Source organism: Symphalangus syndactylus, chromosome 20 (genome assembly GCF_028878055.3).
Source record: "Symphalangus syndactylus isolate Jambi chromosome 20, NHGRI_mSymSyn1-v2.1_pri, whole genome shotgun sequence".
NCBI classification, from domain to species: Eukaryota; Metazoa; Chordata; class Mammalia; order Primates; family Hylobatidae; genus Symphalangus; species Symphalangus syndactylus.
Window position 1 is genome coordinate 68510899 of NC_072442.2, and position 22591 is coordinate 68533489.

Sequence of the window (22591 nt, forward strand, 5' to 3'; positions counted from 1 at the left end):
CGACAGAGCAAGACTCTGTCTCAAAAAAAAAAAATATTTAGCTGGGCGTGGTGGCACATGCCTGTAATCCCAGCTACCCGGGAAGCTGAGACAGGAGAATCGCTTGAGCCTGGGAGGCAGAGGTTGTAGTGAGCCGAGATCGTGCCACTGCACTCCAGCCTGGGCAACAGAGCGAGACTCTGTATCAAAAAACAAAGAAAAAAAAGAATTTTTATTGTTTTTATTTTTATGGGTTTTTTGTTTTTGTTTTTGTTTTTTTGAGACAGAGTCTCACTCTGTCACCTAGTCTGGAGCGCAGTGGCGTGATCTTGGCTCACTGCAGTCTCCGCCTCCCGGGTTCAAGCGATTCTCCTGCCTCAGCCTCCCAAGTAGCTGGGACTACAGGCGCCCGCCACTACGTCCAGCTAATTTTTTTGTATTTTTAGTAGAGACAGGGTTTTGCTATGTTGGCCAGGCTAGTCTGAAACTCCTGACCTCAGGCAATCCGCCTGCCTCATTGGACCTCTCAAAGTGCTGGGATTTCAGGCGTGAGCCACTGGGCCTGGCTTTTTTTCTGTCTTGAGACAGGGTCTCGCTCTGTCGCCTCGGCTTCAGTGCAGTGATAAAATCATGGCTCACTGCAGCCTCGACCTCCCAGGCTCAAGTCATCCTCCCACCTCAGCCTCCTGAGTAGCTGGGACTGCAGGCACTCCCCACCACGCCTGGCTAATTTTTTTGTATTTCTCGTGGAATCGGGGTTTTGCTGTGTTGCCCAGACTGGTCTTGAACTCCTGGGTTCAAGCGACCCTCTGCCTCAGCCTTTTAAATGTTGGGATTACAGGCGTGAGCCACCACACCTGGCCTGGTTTTTTTCTTGGCAAGTAACTTGGTGTGATTGATGATGCTTTTAAAAATTTTATTAAATTTCATTTTAGTAAATATAACCTTTTTCAATTTTTTATATAGCTATATTTTAACAGCATTAGTGAGCTATAATTCACATATAATTCATCTATTTAAAGTGTACTGTTTAGTGGTTTTTGATATTACATTATTTTTTAAACCGTGTAAAATATATATATATAAATATAGAATTTATTATTTTAACATTTTTAAGTGTATAATTAGTGGTATTAATTACATTCATAATGTACAACCACCACTACCACTATTTCTGAAATTTATTCATCACCCCAAATAGAAACTCTGTAAACGTTAAAACCATTAAGTCCTTCCTTCCCCTGCCCACTTTCCTCAACCTCTTGTAACCTCTATTTTACTTTCTGTCTCTATAAATTTGCCTATTCTGGGTACTTTATATTAATATAAGTGGAATTCTACAATATTTGACACTTTGTATCTGGTGTATTTCACTTCTGTCGTCTTCAGGATTCATCCATGTTGTAGCATGTATCAGCACTTTCTTCTCTTTTACGGCTGAATAATATTCTGTGGTATAGTTCCACCACATCGTGTGTATCCATTCATCTGTCCGTGGACGCTTGGATTGTTTCCACCATTTGGCTTTTGTGAACAGTGATGCTGTGAATATTGGCATACAAATACCTGTTTGAGTTTCTGCTTCGGTTCCTTTTGCTGTGTACCTGGTGCTGGGCCACATGGTAATTTTTAATCACTGCAATATTTAATCTCTTTAGAAACATTTTTCCATATTGTTCTGAACTTTCGTAGATTGTCTTTCCATAGACTCAGCTGCATTAACACAAGCGTTCTATTTTGTCTTCATTTAATTAATATAGACAACGTGTTTCTGATTAGCAAGGATCTTAAGCTTTTGTATACAGTGCCTACTCACGGAGATGTTCTCTCCCGCAAAAATAAAACCACCCCGATTTTTTCTTTTATTTAGTTAACTAGTCCCGCAGTTGGACTGTTTCCTTCCCGACCTCAGAAACGCCAAGTCCCGCTTTTCTGCAACATGATTATTGAAAATAGTTTTAGGAAAATACTGCACCAAGAAAGAACACTGAAGTTTATTGTTCTTCTGAGCCATCTCCATATAAATTGGCAGTCTTCAGGAGCCAAGAAAGAAGGTCAAGCATAACTCACCATCTGCTTATTTCCGTGTTAGAGGCAGTCACAAGTTTAAACTAGACTGTACATCTCAAGAGGAAAATGCCATTCATCACCACTGTAACTGCTCTGGCTAGTACCCAGGTCACTCTTGCTTTTGATTGCTAGTAGTTAGAAATTGTGTAAGGAAAATTCCATCCTCAGTTTGAGGTTGTGCATTAGAAAAATTGTGGTATTGCTGCCAACAGAGCAAAGCCTTCTGGATTTCAGGTCCTTGGTACAAGAAGTCACTGAGATACGTTTGTACAGTGGATGGGAATTTGGAATTATGTCTTCATGGAAGAACTTGGCCTCCTTTTTCCTCTTCCTTCTTTCATCCACGGAAACAGTATTTAGAAGAGCACAGATTCAGTGTTGTGGTTGTGCCGTCACCATTTCCATGTGTAAATCTCCATTTTCTTTTTTTTTTTTTTTTAATTGAGACGGAGTCTCACTCTGTCGCTCAGGCTGGAGTGCAGTGGCGCAATCACCGCTCACTGCAAGCTCTGCCTCCCGGGTTCACGCCATTCTCCTGCCTCAGCCTCCCGAGTAGCTGGGACTACAGGCGCCCGCCACCACGCCCGGCTAAATTTTTGTATTTTTAGTAGAGACAGGGTTTCACCATGGTCTCGATCTCCTGACCTCGTGATCCGCCCGCCTCGGCCTCCCAAAGTGTGAATTTCTTTACCTTTCATTCAGCAAAAGCAGCAGAAACTTTTGCTTAAACATTTCCTTGTCTTTTGCCACTTGGAGGTGTTGCTTGAAATGCTCTCACCCTCTGGGGTTACCTTTCATCAAAGGAAGCTGCGTGAATGCATCCGTCACTCTCAGCTATTTCAGGGCTAACTTGTTTTAAGTTAGGGGTGATAAGAGATATAGGCAGAACTTCACAATGTAACTGTTTAGTCTTATTTGGGCACTGCTGAATTTGTTTCCCAGCCTCGTCTTGTGATTTTCATTTCTGGCTTGTCTCCTAAAAACAAAAATGAGCGCTTTGGTTCACGTTTTCAGTGGATCTGGTTTGCAGAAATCATAAATAAAAGTAACTTACATGGAACAGCACATTTTAACAAACAAGGTGAGAATTACTCTCTTTGCTCTTTGCAGTCCTTTGGTTTCTGGTTCACAAACTTGGAAAGAAATCTGTGCTTTAAATAAAGCCTTCTTATACTCCAGGTTCCTGAGTGGTGTGGAGGAATTTGTGTAAACATCAGTGATTCTCATCTGATGGGCGCCATCTGGCATTTGACCAGGGCGGTCCTGGTTGAGTTCTCGGATGCGTAGGGAAGCAAAGAGCTGTGGACGTGCAGCCATCTGTGGCTGTGAGAGTCCCGCAGCCTCTGCTGCTGTTGAGCACCATCGTGGGGAGTGGGCTGCATTGTTACCATTGCTGAGGCTGGCCGAAGCACCTCGGTTTCAGCTGGGGATACCTCGTTTCCGTAGCAACAGCTCTCAGTGGTGCCAGGGTGGTCAGCAGTAACAAAAGAAGAGACTTTCTCTAAATAGAGGCTACTTAACCCTTGGTGTCCACCCTCAGTGGATGTGGTAAGGGCTTCCGTGTAGGCTTATCGGATGTGGTAGCACTCATCCGTGTTTCTGCTCTCTGGAGGACCCCCTGGTCCTCCAGAAATGATGCTGCCGTTTTTTTTGTTTGTTTTTTTTTCGTTGTTTTTGTTTTGTTTTGTTTTGTTTTTTGAGACGGAATCTTGCTCTGTGCGCCAGGCTGGAGTGCAGTGGCACGATCTCGGCTCACTGCAAGCTCCACCTCCTGGGTTCACACCATTCTCCTGCCTCAGTCTCCTGAGTAGTTGGGACTACAGGCGCCCGCCACCACGCCTGGCTAATTTTTTGTATTTTTAGTAGAGACGGGGTTTCACTGTGTTCGCCAGGATGGTCTCGCTCTCCTGACCTCATGATCCACCTGCCTCACCCTCCCAAAGTGCTGGGATCACAGGCGTGAGCCACCGCGCCTGGCCTCCGACAGTGCTGGGACTACAGGCGTGAGCCACTGTGCCCGGCGGCTGCCATTCGTTATTCATCGCTCTTTGTATCATTTTGTTTATAATTCAGACATGTATTCCTTACAAGCCCTTTAAAGACACATCCCCTAGCTAGTGATCTTTTTCTTTCAGTATCTAGCACAGTACATGTAATAGGCACTCACTTTTTAATTGAATGAATGAACAAAAGACTTCAATTTTTTTCTGGAGAATGTCTCATTTTCAGCATGGTTCAAAGATTCCATCCTCTTAATCCATGAGCCGTTCTTCTGAGTCTGCCTGCAGATACTGAACTTAGCCATCTTATTTACTAAGCTCTAAAAGATGAGTAACAACCTTTGATTCTTAGAGGGTAGTCTCATCTGAAATATCCTACTCCATCTGGGAGATATGGGAATACTAATAGTTGCCATTAAGTGAGCACTTTCTGTGAGCTGAGTGCTTTATAAACTCATTCAGGACTCTCTTGGTTGCAGAAGACAAAAATCCCCATTCAAACGGGCTTAGGCAAAAAGGGGGATTGTTTGGAAGGATCCTGTTATGTCTCGTTTGAAGAAGTTCAACAAGTCTGACCGTCAGAAGAATAGCGTCTCAGCTGGGCTTGTCAAACAGCTGAAGCCAAAGACTGGAGTAACGCTCAGTGTCTCTCTCTCTCTCTCTGTGTGTGTGTGTGTGTGTGTGTCGGCCTCATCATCTCTACCTGTAGTCCAGCCTCCTCCCCTTCCCGGGGAACCTAGCTGCTAACTCAGTTTCACTTCTTGGGACTCCTACCACCTGCGAGAGACAAACTCTTTTTCCCAATTCTAATTCTGGTGGCTCATGCCTGTAATCCTATCATGTTGTGAGGCCGAGGTAAGCAGATCATGAGGTCAGGAGATCGAGACCATCCTGGCCAACATGGTGAAACCCAGTCTCTACTAAAAATACAAAAATTAGCTGGGTGTGGTGGTGGGTGCCGGTAATCCCAGCTACTCGGGAGGCTGAGGCAGGAGAATTGCTTGAACCCAGGAGGCGGATGTTGCAGTGAGCTGAGATCATGCCACAATGAAGCATGACTCCATCTCAAAAAAAAAAGTCATGGGAAAACTGGTCCAACGAGGGCCCCATCAGCTCTTGGACAGCAGACTCTGTAGAAACACGGTGAAAGGAAGATTTTGCACGCGGACGGGAAGAGTGTTGGGTAAACGATTCCAAAGACATTTTCTACTCTCGTATTCCTTACTACCTTTCAGGTAGCTGATAGAATTTTCATTCTAGAAATTATGAAACTGCTTCCTAGAGGATAAGAGGCTTGACAGAAATCACACAGTAACTGGCAGAGCCAAGATTTGAATCCCAGTCTGCTAGTTCAAAATCCCTTGCTTTTAACTCATACAGCATGTTGCTCCCTCCCTCCCTCCCTCTCTCTCTCTCTCTTCCTTTTCTTTTCTTTTCTCTTCTCTTTTCTTCTCTTTCTTTCTTTATTTCTTTCTTTCCTTTCTTTCTTTTCTTTTTCCTCCCTCCCTCCCTCCTTTCCTTCCTTCTTTTTCTCCCTTCCCTTCCCTTTTCCTTTTCCTTTCTTCTTTCCTTTCTTTCCTTTTCTTTCTCAGTCTCACTCTGTTGCCCAGGCTGGGGTGCAGTGGCACAATCTTGGCTGACTGCAACCTCCACCTCCTAGGTGCAGGCGATTCTCCTGCCTCATCCTCCCCAGTAGCTGGGATTACAGGTCTGTACCGTGATGGCTGGCTAATTTTTGTATTTTTAGAAGAGACGGGGTTTCACCATGTTGGCTAGGCCGGTCTCGAATTCCTGACCTTAGGTGATTTGCCTGCCTCGGCCTCCGAAAGTGCCGGGATTACAGGCGTGAGCCACTGCACCTGGCCCAGCATGTTGCTTTTCCATATAATAGAAAAGGGAACCAGCAGATAGATGTCAAGTTGGAAAACAGAAATGGTAGCAAAATAGTGGAAAAACCTAATTTTCTCCCCAGTAACCTTGAAGAATAGCACCTTTTTTTTTCACAGAACAGTCTAAAGCCATACTAGCTCTTCGGAAAAAGAACAACCTTTCCTCCTTCATGCAGTGGCCACAAAGGGGATCTCGGTTTAAAATCTCTGTGAAAGGCTGCCTGTGGACTCACAGGATAAAGGCAGCATAATTCTCTGATGGTGCAAACTGCAAAATTAGATGCTCCTGAGAGCCAGAGGGGTGCTTATTTCTTAAGGCATTGCCAATGAATCGGAGCCCCTCTATCTACTAAGGTGGCAGACAACAGTTCTGCAAAAAAAGAAAAAAGAGAAAGAAGAAAGCAGAGTCTGTGCCAGGTTCCACACTCCTTATCTTCCACACATGACCTCCTGTGGCTTTCAGAGCCTACTCAGAGTCTCCTCCAGGAGGCAAGGAAAATTCAGAGTAGTGGTTACAGTTAGGATGCACAGAAATACAAAGATGCTGGAATTGGTTTTGCTGAGCCTTTTAGGCTAATTCAGTGAGTTGCTTTTCATCTCCTGTTTACAGAATTTGAGTCTTAAAAGAGGACCACGACAGTCGCTGCTTTATAATACTGTCAGATACAGACTGTGGCTCCAGTGCCCAGTTCACCACTGCTCAGTTCAGAAACTTGAGTGGGGACAGATTAAATGCAGTCACTGCTTTATAACACCGTCAGATACAGGCTGTGGCTCCAGTGCTCAGTTCACCAGTGCTCAGTTCAGGAACTCGAGTAGGGGCAGATTAAACACAGTTGCCGTTTTATAACACTGTCAGATACAGGCTGTGGCTCCAGTGCTCAGTTCACCAGTGCTCAGTTCAGAAACTCAAGTGGGGGCAGATTAAACACAGTTGCCGCTTTATAACACTGTCAGATACAGGCTGTGGCTCCGGTGCTCAGTTCAGAAACTGTAGTAGTGGCAGATTAAACACAGTCACTGCTTTATAACACTTTAGGATGCAGGCTGTGTGTTTGTAGAATTTGAGTTGTAAAAAGGGCCACGACAGTCGCTGCTTTATAACACCTTTAGATGTAGGCTGTAGCTCCAGTGCTCTGTTCAGAAACTCTAGTGGGGTAGATTAAATGCAGACATTTTTGGGAGTGATTAGTTCTGTTTTTAATCCACATACAGCTTGCAATGGAAAGTAGCCACCTTTTAATTTTTTTATTATTACTTTTTTTCCTTTTTTTTTTTTTTTTAGATGGAGTCTCACTCTGTTACCAGGCTGGAGTGCAATGGCACGATCTCAGCTCACTGCAACCTCTGACTCCCTGGTTCAAGTGATTCTCCTGCCTCAGCCTCCTGAGTAGCTGGGATTACAGGCACACGCCACCACGCCCAGCTAATTTTTGTATTTTTAGTAGAGATGGGGTTTCACCATGTTGGGCAGGATGGTCTTGATCTCTTGACCTCATGATCCACCTGCCTCAGCCTCCCAAAGTGCTGGGATTACAGGCACGAGCCATCGCGCCTGGCCTACTTTTTTTTTTTTTTTTGAGACAGAGTCTGTCTCTGTCACCCAGGCTGGAGTGCAGTGGCGCAATCTTGGCTCACTGCAACCTCCGCCTCCTGGGCTCAAGTGATTCTCGTGCCTCAGCCTCCTGAGTAGCTGGAACTATAGGTGTGCACTAGCACACACAGCTAATTTTTTTAGTATTTTTAGTAGAGACGGGGTTTCGCCATGTTGGTCAGACTGGTCTTGAACTCCTGGCTCACGTAATCCACCCTCAGCCTCGCAGCATGCTGGGATTATAGGCATGAGCTACTGCCCCCCCGGCCAACCACGTTTTTATTTTAAAAAGTGTCTAGGGACAGTGCCAGAGTCATTCTTTTAGCACATTTCTGATTAGCCAGGTAGTGAAGGTATTTTTGTATTTCTTAAAAAAACCTTAACTTCTTGTAGGTCCTATGATTCTTCCAGTTGCACACCAATCTTCTTTCTATATGACTCATGATCAGAGGTTAGATGTCACATATTAGGTTATGTGTTGAGAATGGACTTGCCTTGATAGCGCCAATACTTCAGAGGAGTTTTTAAACTCTGCAAAATGAATTATAGTAAATTTCCCCAACTTTAGTACCTTATTAAAACAAGCAAAAGTATTCCAGCCAGAAAAAAGTCTGGCAGATAGTTTATCTATCTTGGAGACTGTGACATGTAAGATTGTGTGAGTCTTATTTGTTTGCTGGAAGAAAAAAGCGATACCTTCAGCAGAGGCAGTTCTGGTAGGATGCCAGGTTTAATGTAAGGGAGAAAGGGATAGAAACCCTTTCTCTGAGATAGGATCATGCAGACTTCTTCATATGTGAGACCTAAGTGTATAACTTAGCCCCTTTTTTGCCTTTCTTAGCTGCATGTCATATGTTTTAGGGTGTTTGGCTAGAACACAGTAGCTATGATCCCATTAGCATGTCACCATAACATGACATGACCTGCAGTATCACAGACTTCCATGTGAGCTGTGTCCAAGAAGATCGGTCCTTTCTAGGGGTCAGTTGCCTACAGAGGCCTCTGTCGCACTTTTTACTCCACGATTCAACGTTTTTTAGAATTTACTGATCCCATGTAGCATCTTGGGCATTAGACTCTGTATAAGCCAAATAGAGAATACTTACAGAAAGCATGAAGCTGTGATTTTGAACCACTGCTCATGGTTGGGCCTGGAGTTAGAGGAATGGTTCTGAGCGCACTTATTCGAGCAGTAGCCTCAGCACCAGCACTCCTACAGGTGCATCGTGATACCTTCAATCAGTGGGTGATATTTGTCAAGGTCCCACTGTGCTGTAGCCTTGGTTAGATGCCGTAGGTGAGGTGACCCTATGATTTATCACCAGAGTCACTTTGAGAAGGAGAGGGAGCTATTAATAATTATACTGAATCATAAACTCAACGTGTCCCTGGTAAACCAAATGGGTGATTGGCTTAGCTGTGGGCCCTGTAAGAATGCCATTCATATCCTTGGTCCCCATTCTAAAGGATACTTATAACCCTGCTAAAGGGCTAATACTCATACACTAAACCAGTGGTCCCCGACCTTTTTGGCACCAGGGAGCTGTTTTTTGGAAGACAGTTTTTCCATGGACCAGGGAGGGGGACATGGTTTCAGGATGAAACTGTTCTACCTCAGATAATCAGGCATTAGTTAGATTCTGTTAAGGAGCTTGCAACCTAGATCCCTCGCATGCGCGGTTCACAGTAGGGTTTGCGCTCCTATGAGAATGTAATGTCGCTGCTGATCTGAGGAGGCATGAAGCTCAGAAGGTCATGCTCACTCACTTGCCCACTGCTCACCTCCTGCTGTGCGGCCTAGTTCCTAACAGGCCACGGACTGGTACTGGCCCACGGCCCAGGGCTTGGGGTCCCCTGCACCAAACAATTCAAGAACATTATGTTTAAAAAAGTCCTCTTCTGTAATTAACCCATTGCCCGTCCCCAAATAAATTTCTCTCCTGCTAAATCATTCCCAAGCAGATGTATGCAAGCATTTCTCATCTTTAAAAATTACTCCCTTTACCCCATCTATTGCCCTATTTTTCTTCCTTTCTCATAGCAACAACTTCTTGAAAAAAAAGTCTATAGCAGGGTCAGCAAGCTTTCTGTTAAGGGCTAGATAGTAAATATTTTAGCCTTTACTGACCATATGGTCTCTGTTGTAACTGTTTATCTCTGCCATTGTGTGGCAAAAGTCCCCATAAACAATACTTAAACAAATGAGTTTGGTTGTGTTCCAAAAACACATTGTTTACAAAAACAGGTGGCAGACATGGCAGACTGGCTTCAGCCCACAGGCCATCATTTGCTGGCCTGCTCTGTGATCACAGCCTCTACTTCATCATGTCATTGCTGTCCATTCCCTTGACTGCATTGAGACTGCTCTTGTCAAGGTCACCAACAACTTCCCTGTTGTCAAAATCAGTAGTAGCTGTCTTCATTTTTTTTTTTTTTTTTGAGATGGAGTCTCGCTCTGTCGCCCAGGCTGGAGTGCGGTGGCACCATCTTGGCTCACTGCAGCTTCCGTTTCCTGGGTTCAAGCAATTCTCCTGCCTCAGCCTCCGGAGTAGCTGGGATTACAGGTGCACACTACCATGCCTGGCTAATTTTTGTATTTTTAGAAGAGACGGGTTTCACCATGTTGGTCAGGCTGGTCACAAACTCTTGACCTCATGATCCACATGAGTTTTTGTTGTTCTTGTTTTGAGGTGGAGTTTTGCTGTTGCCCAGGCTGGAGTGCAATGGCACCATCTTGGCTCACTGCAACCTCTGCCTCCTGGGTTCAAGCGATTATCCTGTCTCAGCCTCCCGAGTAGTTGGGATTACAGGCACCCGCCACCATGCCTGGCTGATTTTTGTATTTTGAGTAGAGACAGGGTTTCATCATATTGGTCAGGCTGGTCTTTAACCCCTGACCTCAGGTGATCCGCCCGCCTTGGCCTCCCAAAGTGCTGGGATTATAGGCCTGAGCCACTGCGCCCAGCCTCTTATATGAGTGTTTAACAACAGAAGGCACAATCACTCTCTCCTCCTCCTTCAAACGCTTCTGTTTGGTTTCTGTAACACCCATTGTCTCTGATTTTTTCTCATGTCACTGGTGGTTTTTCTCTGCATCTCTGCTTTTTTTGTGTTCGACTTCTGAATATTGGCATGCCCAAGGGTCAGCCCTGTGCCGTCTTCTCTTCTCCTGTCTATTCTCTCTTCCTAGGTGACTTCTTCTAATCTTACAGACTTACATATCATCTCTAAAGTGATGACTTCTGAATTTAAATCCCAACCTATCATCTCTCTTCCAAGCTCCAGAATCTTCTGTCCAACTTACTGTCTCTACTTGATCTCAAGTAAGCTATGTTTTTTTGGTGGGGACAGAGTTTTGCTCTTATTACCCAGGTTGCAGTGCAGTGGTGCTATCTCAGCTCACTGCAACCTCCGCCTCCTGGGTTTAAGTGATTCTCCTGCCTCAGCCTCCCGAGTAGCTTGGACTACAGGCGCCTGCCACCATGCCCATCTAATTTTTGTATTTTTAGTAGAGACGGGGTTTCACCATGTTGGCCAGGCGATCTTGAACTCCTGACCTCAGGTGATCCGCCCGCCTCGGCCTCCCAAAGTACTGGGATGACAGGCGTGAGCCACCATGCCCAGCCTACTGTCTGTATTTCTACCAACACTCCGGTCACACCACCAAGTAATTTCTAAGAAGTTCCAGACTTTCTCTACATTTCTGCTTTTCTTCTGAGCCCTTAGCAGAATCCCCCTTAGCACTCTGTTCACAGCAATACAGGCTTTTTCCAGCCTTCGCTTCAAAACTGTTCTACATCTGTCCATTACCCAGTTCCACAGCCATGTTTTCAGGTATTTACTATAGCAATAGCCCACTTCTTGATACCAGTTTTCTTAGTCTGTTTTATGTTACTGTAACAGAATAGTACAGACTGAATCATTTATGAAGAAAAGAGATTTCTTTTTTATAATTCTGAAGGCTGGGAAGTCTAAGGTCAAGGGGCCCACATCTGGCAAGGGCTTCTCACCGCATCATCCCGCGTGAGGGCCTTCTCACCGCCTCGTCCCGCGGCGAGGGCCTTCTCACCGTATCATCCCACGTGAGGGCCGGCGAGGGCCTTCTCACCACGTCGTCCCGCGGCGAGGGCCTTCTCACCGCGTCGTCCCATGGCAGAGGTGGAAGGCAAGAAAATGTGTACATGCGGCCGGGCGCGGTGGCTCACGCTTGTAATCCCAGCACTTTGGGAGGCTGAGGCGGGCGGATCACGAGGTCAGGAGATCGAGACCACGGTGAAACCCCGTCTCTACTAAAAATACAAAAAATTAGCCGGGCGTGGTGGCGGGCGCCTGTAGTCCCAGCTACTCGGAGAGGCTGAGGCAGGAGAATGATGTGAACCCGGGAGGCGGAGCTTGCAGTGAGCCGAGATTGCGCCACTGCACTCCAGCCTGGGCGACAGAGCGAGACTCCGTCTCAAAAAAAAAAAAAGTGTGTACATGCATGAGAAAGTGGCTGAACAGATCCTTTTATCAAGAACCCACTCCCAAGATAATACCATTCATTCGTTCGTGAGGGCAAACGCCTCATGATCTGGTCACCTCGTAAAGGCCCCGCCTGTCAACACCGTTGCATTGGGGATTATGTTTCCAACACATGAACTTTGGGGACGCATTCCAGCCATAGGCACCCTTAACGTATTGCAGATAGGACTCTTCACCTCCAACCCTGCCACCGCCGCACACACCTGCGTGTCGAACCTGTCCTCCTGCATTCCCTAGTTCAGTCAGTGAACCCTGTCCTGGCTTTTCAAACCAAAACCCAGGAGTCATCCTTGGTCCCTCTCCCTCATTACCTACACACAGTCCGTCACTGAGTCCTATGCATTGTACCTTCCTGGAAACCCTGAATCGCTCGGCGTCTTCCCGTCATCACCGGCTGCCTCATCTAGGCCTCCACTGTCTCATGTGGACACTGCAGCAACTTCCCACAGGCCTTTCACTCCTGCTTCCCCTCCTGCCCCTGCACAGCCCCTTTGCCAGATAGCAGCCAGGACAGTCTTTTATACAAGTAAGCCGTACATCCGTCCCTTGTTTAAAACCCTTCAGTGGCTTTCATTTGCACTTAGACCAGAATCCTCATGCTTTGAGGCCCTCCATGCTCTGGCTCCTGCCTACCTCTCCAGATTATTTCTAGACACTTTCCGCTGCGATATTACACTACCACCTACTACTGTCTTTCTTTTTGGACCTCCAAAACACCGAGGTCTTTTCTCTATCAGGATCTTTGCATTTGCTGTTCTCTCTGCTTAAAATCCTCTTACTCCAGGCCGGGCGCGGTGGCTCATGTCTGTAATCCCGGCACTTTGGGAGGCTGAGGTGGGCAGATCACGAGGTCAGGAGATCGAGACCATCCTGGCTAACACGGTGAAACCCCATCTGTACTAAAAATACAAAAAATTAGCCAGGTGTGGTGGCAGGTGCCTGTAATCCCAGCTACTTGGGAGGCTGAGGCAGGAGAATTGCTTGAACCCAGGAGGCAGAGGTTGCTGTGAGCCGAGATCACGCCACTGCACTCCAGCTTCGGCAACAGAGCAAGACTCCATCTCAAAAAAAAAAAAAAAAAAAAAAAAAAAAAAAATCCTCTTACTCCAAATCTGCAAATTCTGACACCTCCTCATCCTGCAGGTCCCGATTCGTGTGCCCTTTCTCAGGAGACCTTCCATGACCACCGTCTCCCTTATTCTCATCACTCTGCATAAGTCCTTCACCACAACTGTCACACTTAGGAATTATCTTGTTTCTTTATTTTGTTGTTTTTCCAGGATCTCCTCCCCCTTACTTACTTCTCAAAGTAAGTTCATTCCTTGAGGACAGAGAGAGAGACCATACTGTCTTGTTTACCACTGGATTCCCAATGCCTAGAATCATGCCTGCTATATGGGAGGGATTTAGTAAATACTCACTGAGTGATTGAAGGAGTGAATTAAGGAGATGCTGACTCGTGCCTAGTACTATAACTGCCTCAGGAATTCATGGTCTTTACTCACGGACGGTCCAGTGCATATGGTCTGTACACGTCTGTGGGCTGCTGGCACTCTCACAGGCGCTTTAGCTGTAGGTAGTCTTTACTCACGGACGGTCCAGTGCATATGGTCTATACACGTCTGTGGGCTGCTGGCACTCTCACAGGAGCTTCAGCTGTAGGCAGTCTTTACTCACGGACGGTCCAGTGCATATGGTCTATACACGTCTGTGGGCTGCTGACATTCACAGGCACTTTCTGGTCTCCACGTCTCACATCCCCTCCTGGCAGAAGCTGCAGCTGTGTTGTAATACTTTTATCGTGTAGCATCTGTCTTTGTAGGTTTTTATTTCAGTGGAAATACTGGGCTCACCGTTAGCTTTTTGCTTGTTTTTTGAGACAAGATCTCAGTCACCAGGCTGGAGTGCAGTGGCATGATCACAGTTCACTGCAGCCTTGACCTCCCAGGCTCAAGTAATCTTCCCACCTCAGCCTCCCGAGTAGCTGAGACTACAGGTGTGTGCCACCGTGCCTGGCTAACTTTTTTTTTTTTTTGCAGAGACTGAGTCTCGCCATGTTCCCCAGGCTAGTCTTGAACTCCTGGGCTCAAGCAATCCTCCTGCCTCAGCCTCTGAAGTGCTGGGATTACAGGTGTGAGCCACCGTTAACTTTCAGCGTTCCTTCTTTCCTTCCTTCCTTCTTTCCTTCCCTCCCTCCCTCCCTCCCTTCTTCCTTCCTTCCTTCCTTCCTTCCTTCCTTCCTTCCTTCCTTCCTTCCTTTCTCTTTCTTCCTTCCTTCCTTTCTCTTCCTTCCTTCCTTCCTTCCTTCTTTTCTTTTCTTTTCTTTTCTTTTCTTTTCTTTTCTTTCTTTGTGACGGAGTCTCGCTCCGTCACCCAGGCTGGAGTGCAGTGGCGTAATCTCAGCTCACTGCAAGCTCTGCCTCCCAGGTTCAAGCAATTCTTCTGTCTCAGCCTCCTGAGTAGCTGGGACTACAGATGCGTGCCACCATGCCTGGCTAATTTTTTATATTTTTATTAGAGACAGGGTTTCACCATGTTAGCCAGGATGGTCTCGATCTCCTGACCTCGTGATCCGCCCGCCTCGGCCTCCCAAAGTGCTGGGATTACAGGCGCGAGCCACCGCACCCGGCCCAGTGTTTCTTTCTAAGTGCATTTCATTGGTTTTCAAATGGCTTACTATGAAAGTCTTTAAGATTTGTTGCAGTTCTGGAGTCCCCATTCACGATTCAGGTTTTTCTGGATGCACAATCTGGAACTTCCAAGTCCAGAGCTTTCCCTTGCCCTAGTTTAGAGCTACCCTTGTCCCTCTGTGTGAGGCTTTGCATACAGTCACACACAGAGATCTACTTGTCCTATTTGCTGTTATCAATGACATGTACAGTAATCACTGAGATAGAGGGGAATCATTTAGTTTTAAGTTGAAACTTTGTGAGGAACATTGGTAAGAGCCCCGAGTGTTTGCCTGTTCGCAGATACTGGACTCTATAGGTCTCTACTATTTTGGTCCAGAAAAATTGTTGGCATAAGTACAATGAATCAAGAGAACTTTATGAAAATTTCTTTTGTGCCCAGCATTGATTACAGTTAGTGACTGGTGCTGTCTCAAACCGCTTTTTGTTTTTCATGTATTTCTCTTACTCTAGGCGCTTGAAGAGGCTCAGAAAGCTATCCAACAACTCTTCGGCAAAATCAAAGATATCAAAGACAAAGCTGAAAAATCAGAGCAAATGGTGAGTTGTGGTTTCTTCCTAACCTTTTTGCACCAAAAGAGGAAGTGAGCTTCTCATCTAGGCATTCTAATAATGAGCTTTTTCTAATAATAATGGCACCTCCTGCCAACCATAGTCATCTGCATCTCTAAAGCAAGCCCCTATGAATGCGTTCAGATCAATTCAAGGGGAGCTGCTGGTCAGCGGTGACTCACCATCTCTGCTGCCCTGTGTTTGCAACCCTGGTTTCAAATAGGCAACTTTTTTTGTTTGTTTGTTTTTTGGGTTTTTTTTTTGAGATGGAGTCTTGCTCTGTTGCCCAGGCTTGGAGTGCAGTGGTGTGATCTTGGCTCATTGCAACCTCTGCCTCCTGGGTTCAAGTGATTCCCCTGCCTCAGCCTCCCAAGTAGCTGAGATTATAGGCGCCAGCCACCACGCCCAGCTAATTTTTTGTATTTTTAGTAGAGATGGGGTTTCACCATGTTGGCCAGGATGGTCTCGATCTCCTGACCTCGTGATCCGCCCGCCTCGGCCTCCCAAAGTGCTGGGATTACAGATGTGAGCCACTGTGTCCGGCTGCAACTTTTTTTTTTCTCCTTTCTGAAAATAGTTTCCTAGTCGTTTTGGATTTTCCTTTCCCTAACATTTCTTGGTACTGGTATCATGCATTTCTCCATCGAGATGTACAGTATGTAGCTCGATGCACACTGAGAATGGTCCTGGAGCCGGGAGGAGGGAGGGATGGAGGGCGGAGGGATGCCCCTGCTCATGATCCATGTGTGTGGTTTTGGTTGAGTTCTCCCTTGACGAATTTGTGTCCCCCGGTGATGTGCTCAGAAGCTTGCCCTGAAGACCGAGAATCCAGCATTCACCTTTTCCTCCTCCATGGGAGGCGCTGGGAAGTGCTGGATCCTGGGTTCAGATTCAGACTCTATAATGTCCTGTCTCTCAGTTGTCTCAGAATTCCAGTTTCTTCAACTGTAAAATAAGAATAATGGCATTTGCCTCACAGGATTGTTGTGAGGATTAAACGTATGAAGAGCACTGAGCATAGTCCTAGGGACCTGGATTTTCTGTGGTCCTTCCCCAAGGGTACACCCAGGGGCCCTCGTCCTTCCCCAAGAGTGCACCACACCCAGCAGCACCCAGGGGCCCTCCTCCTTCCCCAAGGGTGCACCACACCCAGCAGCACCCAGGGGCCCTCCTCCTTCCCCAAGGGTGCACCACACCCAGCAGCACCCAGGGGCCCTTCTCCTTCCCCAAGGGTGCACCACACCCAGCAGCACCCAGGGGCCCTCCTCCTTCCCCAAGGGTGCACCACACCCAGCAGCACCCAGGGGCCCTCCTCCTTCCCCAAGGGTGCACCACACCCAGCAGCACCCAGGGGCCCTCCTCCTTCCCCAAGGGTGCACCACACCCAGCAGCACCCAGGGGCCCTCCTCCTTCCCCAAGGGTGCACCACACCCAGCAGCACCCAGGGGCCCTCGTCCTTCCCCAAGGGTGCACCACACCCAGCAGCACCCAGGGGCCCTCGTCCTTCCCCAAGGGTGCACCACAACCAGCAGCACCCAGGGGCCCTCGTCCTTCCCCAAGGGTGCACCACACCCAGAGCACCCAGGGGCCCTCCTCCTTCCCCAAGGGTGCACCACACCCAGCAGCACCCAGGGGCCCTCGTCCTTCCCCAAGGGTGCACCACATCCAGCAGCACCCAGGGGCCCTCCTCCTTCCCCAAGGGTGCACCACACCCAGCAGCACCCAGGGGCCCTCGTCCTTCCCCAAGAGTGCACCACACCCAGAGCACCCAGGGGCCCTCGTCCTTCCCAAGGGTGCACCACACCCAGCAGCACCCAGGGGCCCTCGTCCTTCCCAAGGGTGCACCACACCCAGCAGCACCAGGGGCCCTCGTCCTTCCCAAGGGTGCACCACACCCAGCAGCACCCAGGGGCCCTCGTCCTTCCCAAGGGTGCACCACACCCAGCAGCACCCAGGGGCCCTCGTCCTTCCCAAGGGTGCACCACACCCAGCAGCACCAGGGGCCCTCGTCCTTCCCAAGGGTGCACCACACCCTGCAGCACCCAGGGGCCCTCGTCCTTCCCAAGGGTGCACCACACCCAGCAGCACCAGGGGCCCTCGTCCTTCCCAAGGGTGCACCACACCCCGCAGTACCCAGGGGCCCTCGTCCTTCCCAAGGGTGCACCACACCCAGCAGCACCGGGGTGCTCAAAGTGTGATGATCAGTGAGAGTATCTGATGCTGCTTTTGCTGGAGTTGATTGCATTTATTGATATCCTTATGATGCTCATCTGTGTTCTGGAGTATGCTTCCTCTTCCAACCAAGGGGGTTTGCAGTGACAGTTTACTCGCAAGTTCTGAGATGTCTTATTTTAAAGCAGCTTGCTTTCCTGGACAGTGCTGTGCTGAAGGGAGGAAGAGGTGGGGGTGAGGAGAGAAGTGATCTTTGTTGAGCTCCTTCAGTGCCGGCAGTGTGCTGGCTCCTTTATATCAGCTCTCTAATGTAGCCCTCACAACAAGCTTATGAACTAGGCTTTATGATCAGTATTAGCTTTGCGATTACCCATCTTATAGAGGAGAAAACTGAGACTCAGTGAGGCTGAGAAACTTGTTCTAGGATGCAGCGTTGGTGAGTGGTAGAGCTGGGGTTCAGCCCTAGATCTGTCTGACTCTACAACCTCCCATTCCATGCTCTGCCCATTTGCGCAGCCCAAGGGCGACAGTTGAGGCAAATCAACGATGGGCATTCTGTCTCGCAGGCGGTCTCGTGTAAGTCAGTTGAGGCGAATCAACCATGGGCATTCTGTCTCGCAGATGGTCTCTGTAGGTTTGACCTGAGTACCCCTGGTGTGCCCTGCCATTGATGGCTTTGTTTAGGGAAAAATCAGTGGTTCAGTTTGTCTAGAGAAACACAGGCTGTGGGATGGGGAGTGATGGGAGATCCTGGGAATAAAGAGACCAGCCAGCTCCAGTGCAGAGCAGTGAGGGCCTGAACAAGGAATAGAGAGAAGGGATAGATTCTTGAGATGAAGCAGAGGGAGAATATTTAGGACGTAATGACTTAATGATGCAGGGAACAGGAAGAGTCAGAGATGACTGTGACTTTGAACACGGTGATTAAAGACCCCGATGCGGCCGGGCGCGGTGGCTCACGCCTGTAATCCCAGCACTTCGGGAGGCCAAGGCAGGCGGATCACTTGAGGCCAGGATTTCTAGACCAGCCTGGCCAACATGGCAAAACCGTGTCTCTACTAAAAGTACAAAAATTAACCAAGTGTCGTGGTGCACACCTGTAATCCCAGGTACTCTGAAGGCTGAGGCAGAGAATCACTTGGCTGGGAGGTGGAGGCTGCAGTGAACCAAGATCGCACCACTGCACTACAGCCTGGGCGACAGAGCGAAACTCCATCTCAAAAAAAATAAATAAATAAATAAATAAAGACTCCCTATGTTAGACTGAAGCTAAAAACCCTGGAAGAGATACAGAGATTTTTTTGTAGGAAAAAGGATGCTGATTTGAGAGTTGCAAGTGGGTAATCAGATTACAGGGCCAATCTTCAGCCTTCTATATCTAGCTTATTATACCACTCCTGATTTATTTATCTATTTATTTTTTGCCCCAAATTTAAGTATTTGGTAAAGTGGTGGTGGTCTTAAACTTTTTTTTTTTAAATTCACTGGAAACAGATTATTTGGGGCTTATAGAAGGAAGGAAGGCTTGATGGGGAAGTCCCCATGAAAGAAGCTTTTTATAGCTAAGATCCAGGTGAGGCTTGCAGGATCGTGGGTATGGAATTGAGCTGTGTAGGTCATAACCTGTATGAGTTCACCTAGGGTGATCAGACCCTGAAAGAGCAGGGCACACGAACTCACGGCCGAGTTTCTTACTTTAATGGGATGTATTGCTTGGTATCCAGGGCACTCCCTTCCTTCCAGGTGTCACAGAACCTGGGCAACCAAATTGCTATTAAGAAACTTTCACTACGTGCACCGGAAGATGGAGGTCCTCTTTTCCTTGCCTAATGCAGCCATGGCTCGTGGTGCCAAGAAGCATCTGAAGCGGGTAGCAGCTCCAAAGCATTGGATGCTGGATAAATTGACCGGTGTGTTTGCTCCTCGTCCGTCCACCAGTCCCCACAAGTTGAGAGAGTATCTCCCCCTCATCATTTTCCTAAGGAACAGACTTAAGAAGATTTGCATGCAGCGGTTCATTAAAATCGATGGCACGGTCCGAACTGATATAACGTACCCTGCTGGGTTCATGGATGTCATCAGCATTGACAAGACAGGAGAGAATTTCCATCTGATCCGTGACACCAAGGATCGCTTTGCTGTACATCGTATTACACCTGAAGAGGCCAAGTACAAGTTGTGCAAAGTGAGAAAAATCTTTGTGGGCACAAAAGGAATCCCTCATCTGGTGACTCATGATACCTAACCCTGACCCCTCATCAAGGTGAATGACACCATTCAGATTGATTTAGAGACTGGCAAGATGACCGATTTCATCACGTTCGACACTGGCAAGCCGTATATGGTGGCTGGAGGTGCTAACCTGGGAAGAGTTGGTGTGGTCCCCAACAGAGAAAGGCACCCTGGATGTTTTGACCTGGTTCATGTGAAAGACACCAGTGGCAACAGCTTTGGCACTCGACTTTCCAACATTTTCACTATTGGCAAGGGCAACAAACGATGGATTTCTCTTCCCCGAGGAAGGGATATCCGCGTCACTATTGCCGAAGAGAGAGACAAGAGACTGGCGGCCAAACAGAGCAGCGGGTGAAATGGTCCGCGGGTGACATGTTAGATCTTTGTACGTAATTAGAAATAATGTGGCATGATAAAACACACACACACACACACACACACACACACACACAAAAACAAAAACAAAAACAAAACTTCTTAGACAGCATGGACCAAGAAACACAGTGGATGATTTCGCCTGAGTGTCAGTAAAGTTGGGGGATTTTTCCAGCTTCTCTATTGAATATGCTTTTCTGGTGACTGAAATATACTTGCGTTCCCAGAGACGGCTTCTCTTGGACCTGCTGAAACAACGCTGTCAGGTTCTTAACCCCCAAATTGCCTTCTCACTCACTGAAGACTGCTCCTGCCCTCCTAGTAACTTACATGTTAAGCGTATGTTACAGGGCTTATATTTCAGTCTTCCCGAGATTTGAAAGTCTTTTCTTTGCTGGAAGCTCAGGCCCTCATTCCGTTAGTAAAGACCGTCTGAGTACCATGTACTGACTGATAGGTGATTTGTATGGCCCAGCGGCTTTAGCACCAGAAGGCACACTTTCCTCACCTTGTTCAGGAGGAAAGGTGCTGTGCTTGCCTCCTCTGTACTGAATTGCTGTTTGGATCATTTCATTCGGGGTAAAAAATAAAGTTCATTTCATGCTTACAACTGAAGGTTTTATAACCCTGAGTAAAGTCCAAAGAGATGCCACATTAAATTTTAAATGCCTGGTTGGAGATTATTTTTATTTTGTATTGTGAGAATGTTTGCTAACCTGAGATTTTTCCCTGCTTCATCTGCATTCGTTTCTTATGGAGCTACTTGCAGAAGCGTTTTACATCTTTCTTAACCGTCTTCCTTTCTCTCTTGTGGTTTTTCAATGTTTAGGTGAAAGAAATCACCCGTGATATTAAGCAATTAGATCACGCCAAACGCCACCTGACCACCTCAATCACAACACTGAACCACCTGCACATGCTGGCAGGCGGCGTCGACTCCCTTGAGTAAGCAGTGCCAACTTTCTCTTTTGGGGCCACGGGAAATGTATCACATTAAGAAAATGGTGTTGTCGGCCTATTTACTTCTCAGCCAGGAAAGTCTCTCTATCCTGCCCCACTTTCTGCGAATTGGCTTCAAGTGTTCAGTCACCGTTTTTGCTTTGTGCCCTCTGGTGTTCAGAACCTAACACACTGGCAGCTAGTCAGAAGGGGACCCCAGAAGCCTTTCAGAACGACTCCAAGAATGTGGCCCATCTTTAGGCTGTGGCTCTGTACCATCCAGGCAGACGGAGTAACGCGGGCCCGTATTCACTCCAGGCAGACGGAGTAACGCGGGCCCGTATTCACTCCAGGCAGACGGAGTAACGTGGGCCCGTATTCACTCCCTGCTGCTTCTGCCTCGGCAGGTTTCCTGCTTGCATTGGGCTGAGTTGTGCTGTCATGGAAGAGACCCTATGAGACAGAACTCAATCATTCAAACCACTTTTTTTTTCAATCTGCTTTTTATCAAGTAGCTTTCCGTTTGGCTTGTAGAGGGAATGATACATCAGAACATTAGAAATAGAGAAGGAAGAGCTGGTGATTTACTACAAAGGAGCAATCTGAAGCCTCCTTTACTAGCAAGATTCTGACACTCCAGCTCACCTCTGTGGCCCGTCTCAGGCTGGGGACTCCCCCTGCTCCAGCCTCAGTGTGATTCCATGTGTGGACAGGGAAAGCGCATCTTCATAGAAACTGAGATACAGCATTCGAAGTCCTGGGTGGGGAAGCGGGAGAGTGCCTTGAGGGAAAGAGGAGGAGAGGCGGGCCCCTTCCTGACCTCTCTAGGTATTGGATGAGCTCCAGGGACCCCGGTCCACTCTTGTGAGCAGTGAGAGCAGCGGCCAGAGGGAGACCAGAGGGTGGTCACATTTGTTCCTTCCTCGGGTGGTCGGTGTCCACCAAACCATCAGACCAGGCGGTGGTAAGACCTGGCGGTGGTAAGACCTGGCGGTGGTAAGACCTGGCGGTGGTAAGACAAGGCGGTGGTATCAACAGAACACCTCGGCTTGAACGTGATCCTGTCTTTTTCAGTGCTTCTTACGGAAGATCGTAAATTACAAATTTAATGAAATAGCCCAACCCTAATGAAGAATTTAGATCTAATAGTTTATATTTCCTCCCTGTGTGTAACTTGATTTTATCAGCATCCTTTTATTTAAGCGTCATTAACCTTAGCAGTAGGGAAAGTAGAGGTCTGTGACACAGATGCCGTAGAACCTACAGATTTCAGTTAATAGGTAAAGGTGTGCCCTTTGTGTATTTTTGTTTTTGTTTTTGAGACGGAGTTTCCCACTGTCGCCCTGGCCGGAGTGCAGAGGCGTGATCTCGGCTCACTGAAACCTCCGCCTCCCAAGTTCAAGCGAGTCTCTTGCCTCAGTCTCCCGAGTAGCTGGGATTACAGGCGCCCGCCACCATGCCAGCTAATTTTTTGTATTTTTAGTAGAGACGGGGTTTCACCGTGTTGGCCAGGATGGTCTCGATCTCCTGTCCTCGTGATCTGCCCGCCTCAGCCTCCCACAGTGCGGGGGGGAT

The 22591-nt window shown here is 47.6% G+C and overlaps 2 protein-coding genes across 5 annotated transcripts in view; both read left to right on the forward strand.

Annotated features, from left to right (window-relative positions):
- Window positions 1-22591, forward strand: part of VPS53 (VPS53 subunit of GARP complex) — a 181039-nt gene that overhangs the window by 31020 nt on the left and 127428 nt on the right. For 2 of the 4 annotated variants that reach the window (XR_008653085.2, XM_055256623.2), the window contains exons 5-6: window positions 15197-15283; window positions 20907-21022. Coding sequence is in view for 3 of the 4 variants with exons in the window: in XM_055256623.2 (XP_055112598.1) it covers window positions 15197-15283; window positions 20907-21022 (203 nt within the window). In the remaining variant the exon portion in view is untranslated. The remainder of the gene's footprint in view (window positions 1-15196; window positions 15284-20906; window positions 21023-22591) is intronic. The other 2 variants (XM_055256626.2, XM_055256627.2) reach the window with 1 other exon arrangement.
- LOC129469731 (small ribosomal subunit protein eS4, X isoform-like) lies at window positions 19252-20098 on the forward strand. Its single transcript, XM_055256636.2, is given in 1 exon segment — window positions 19252-20098. A coding segment is annotated over 1 exon segment (786 nt). The 5' UTR covers window positions 19252-19271; the 3' UTR covers window positions 20058-20098.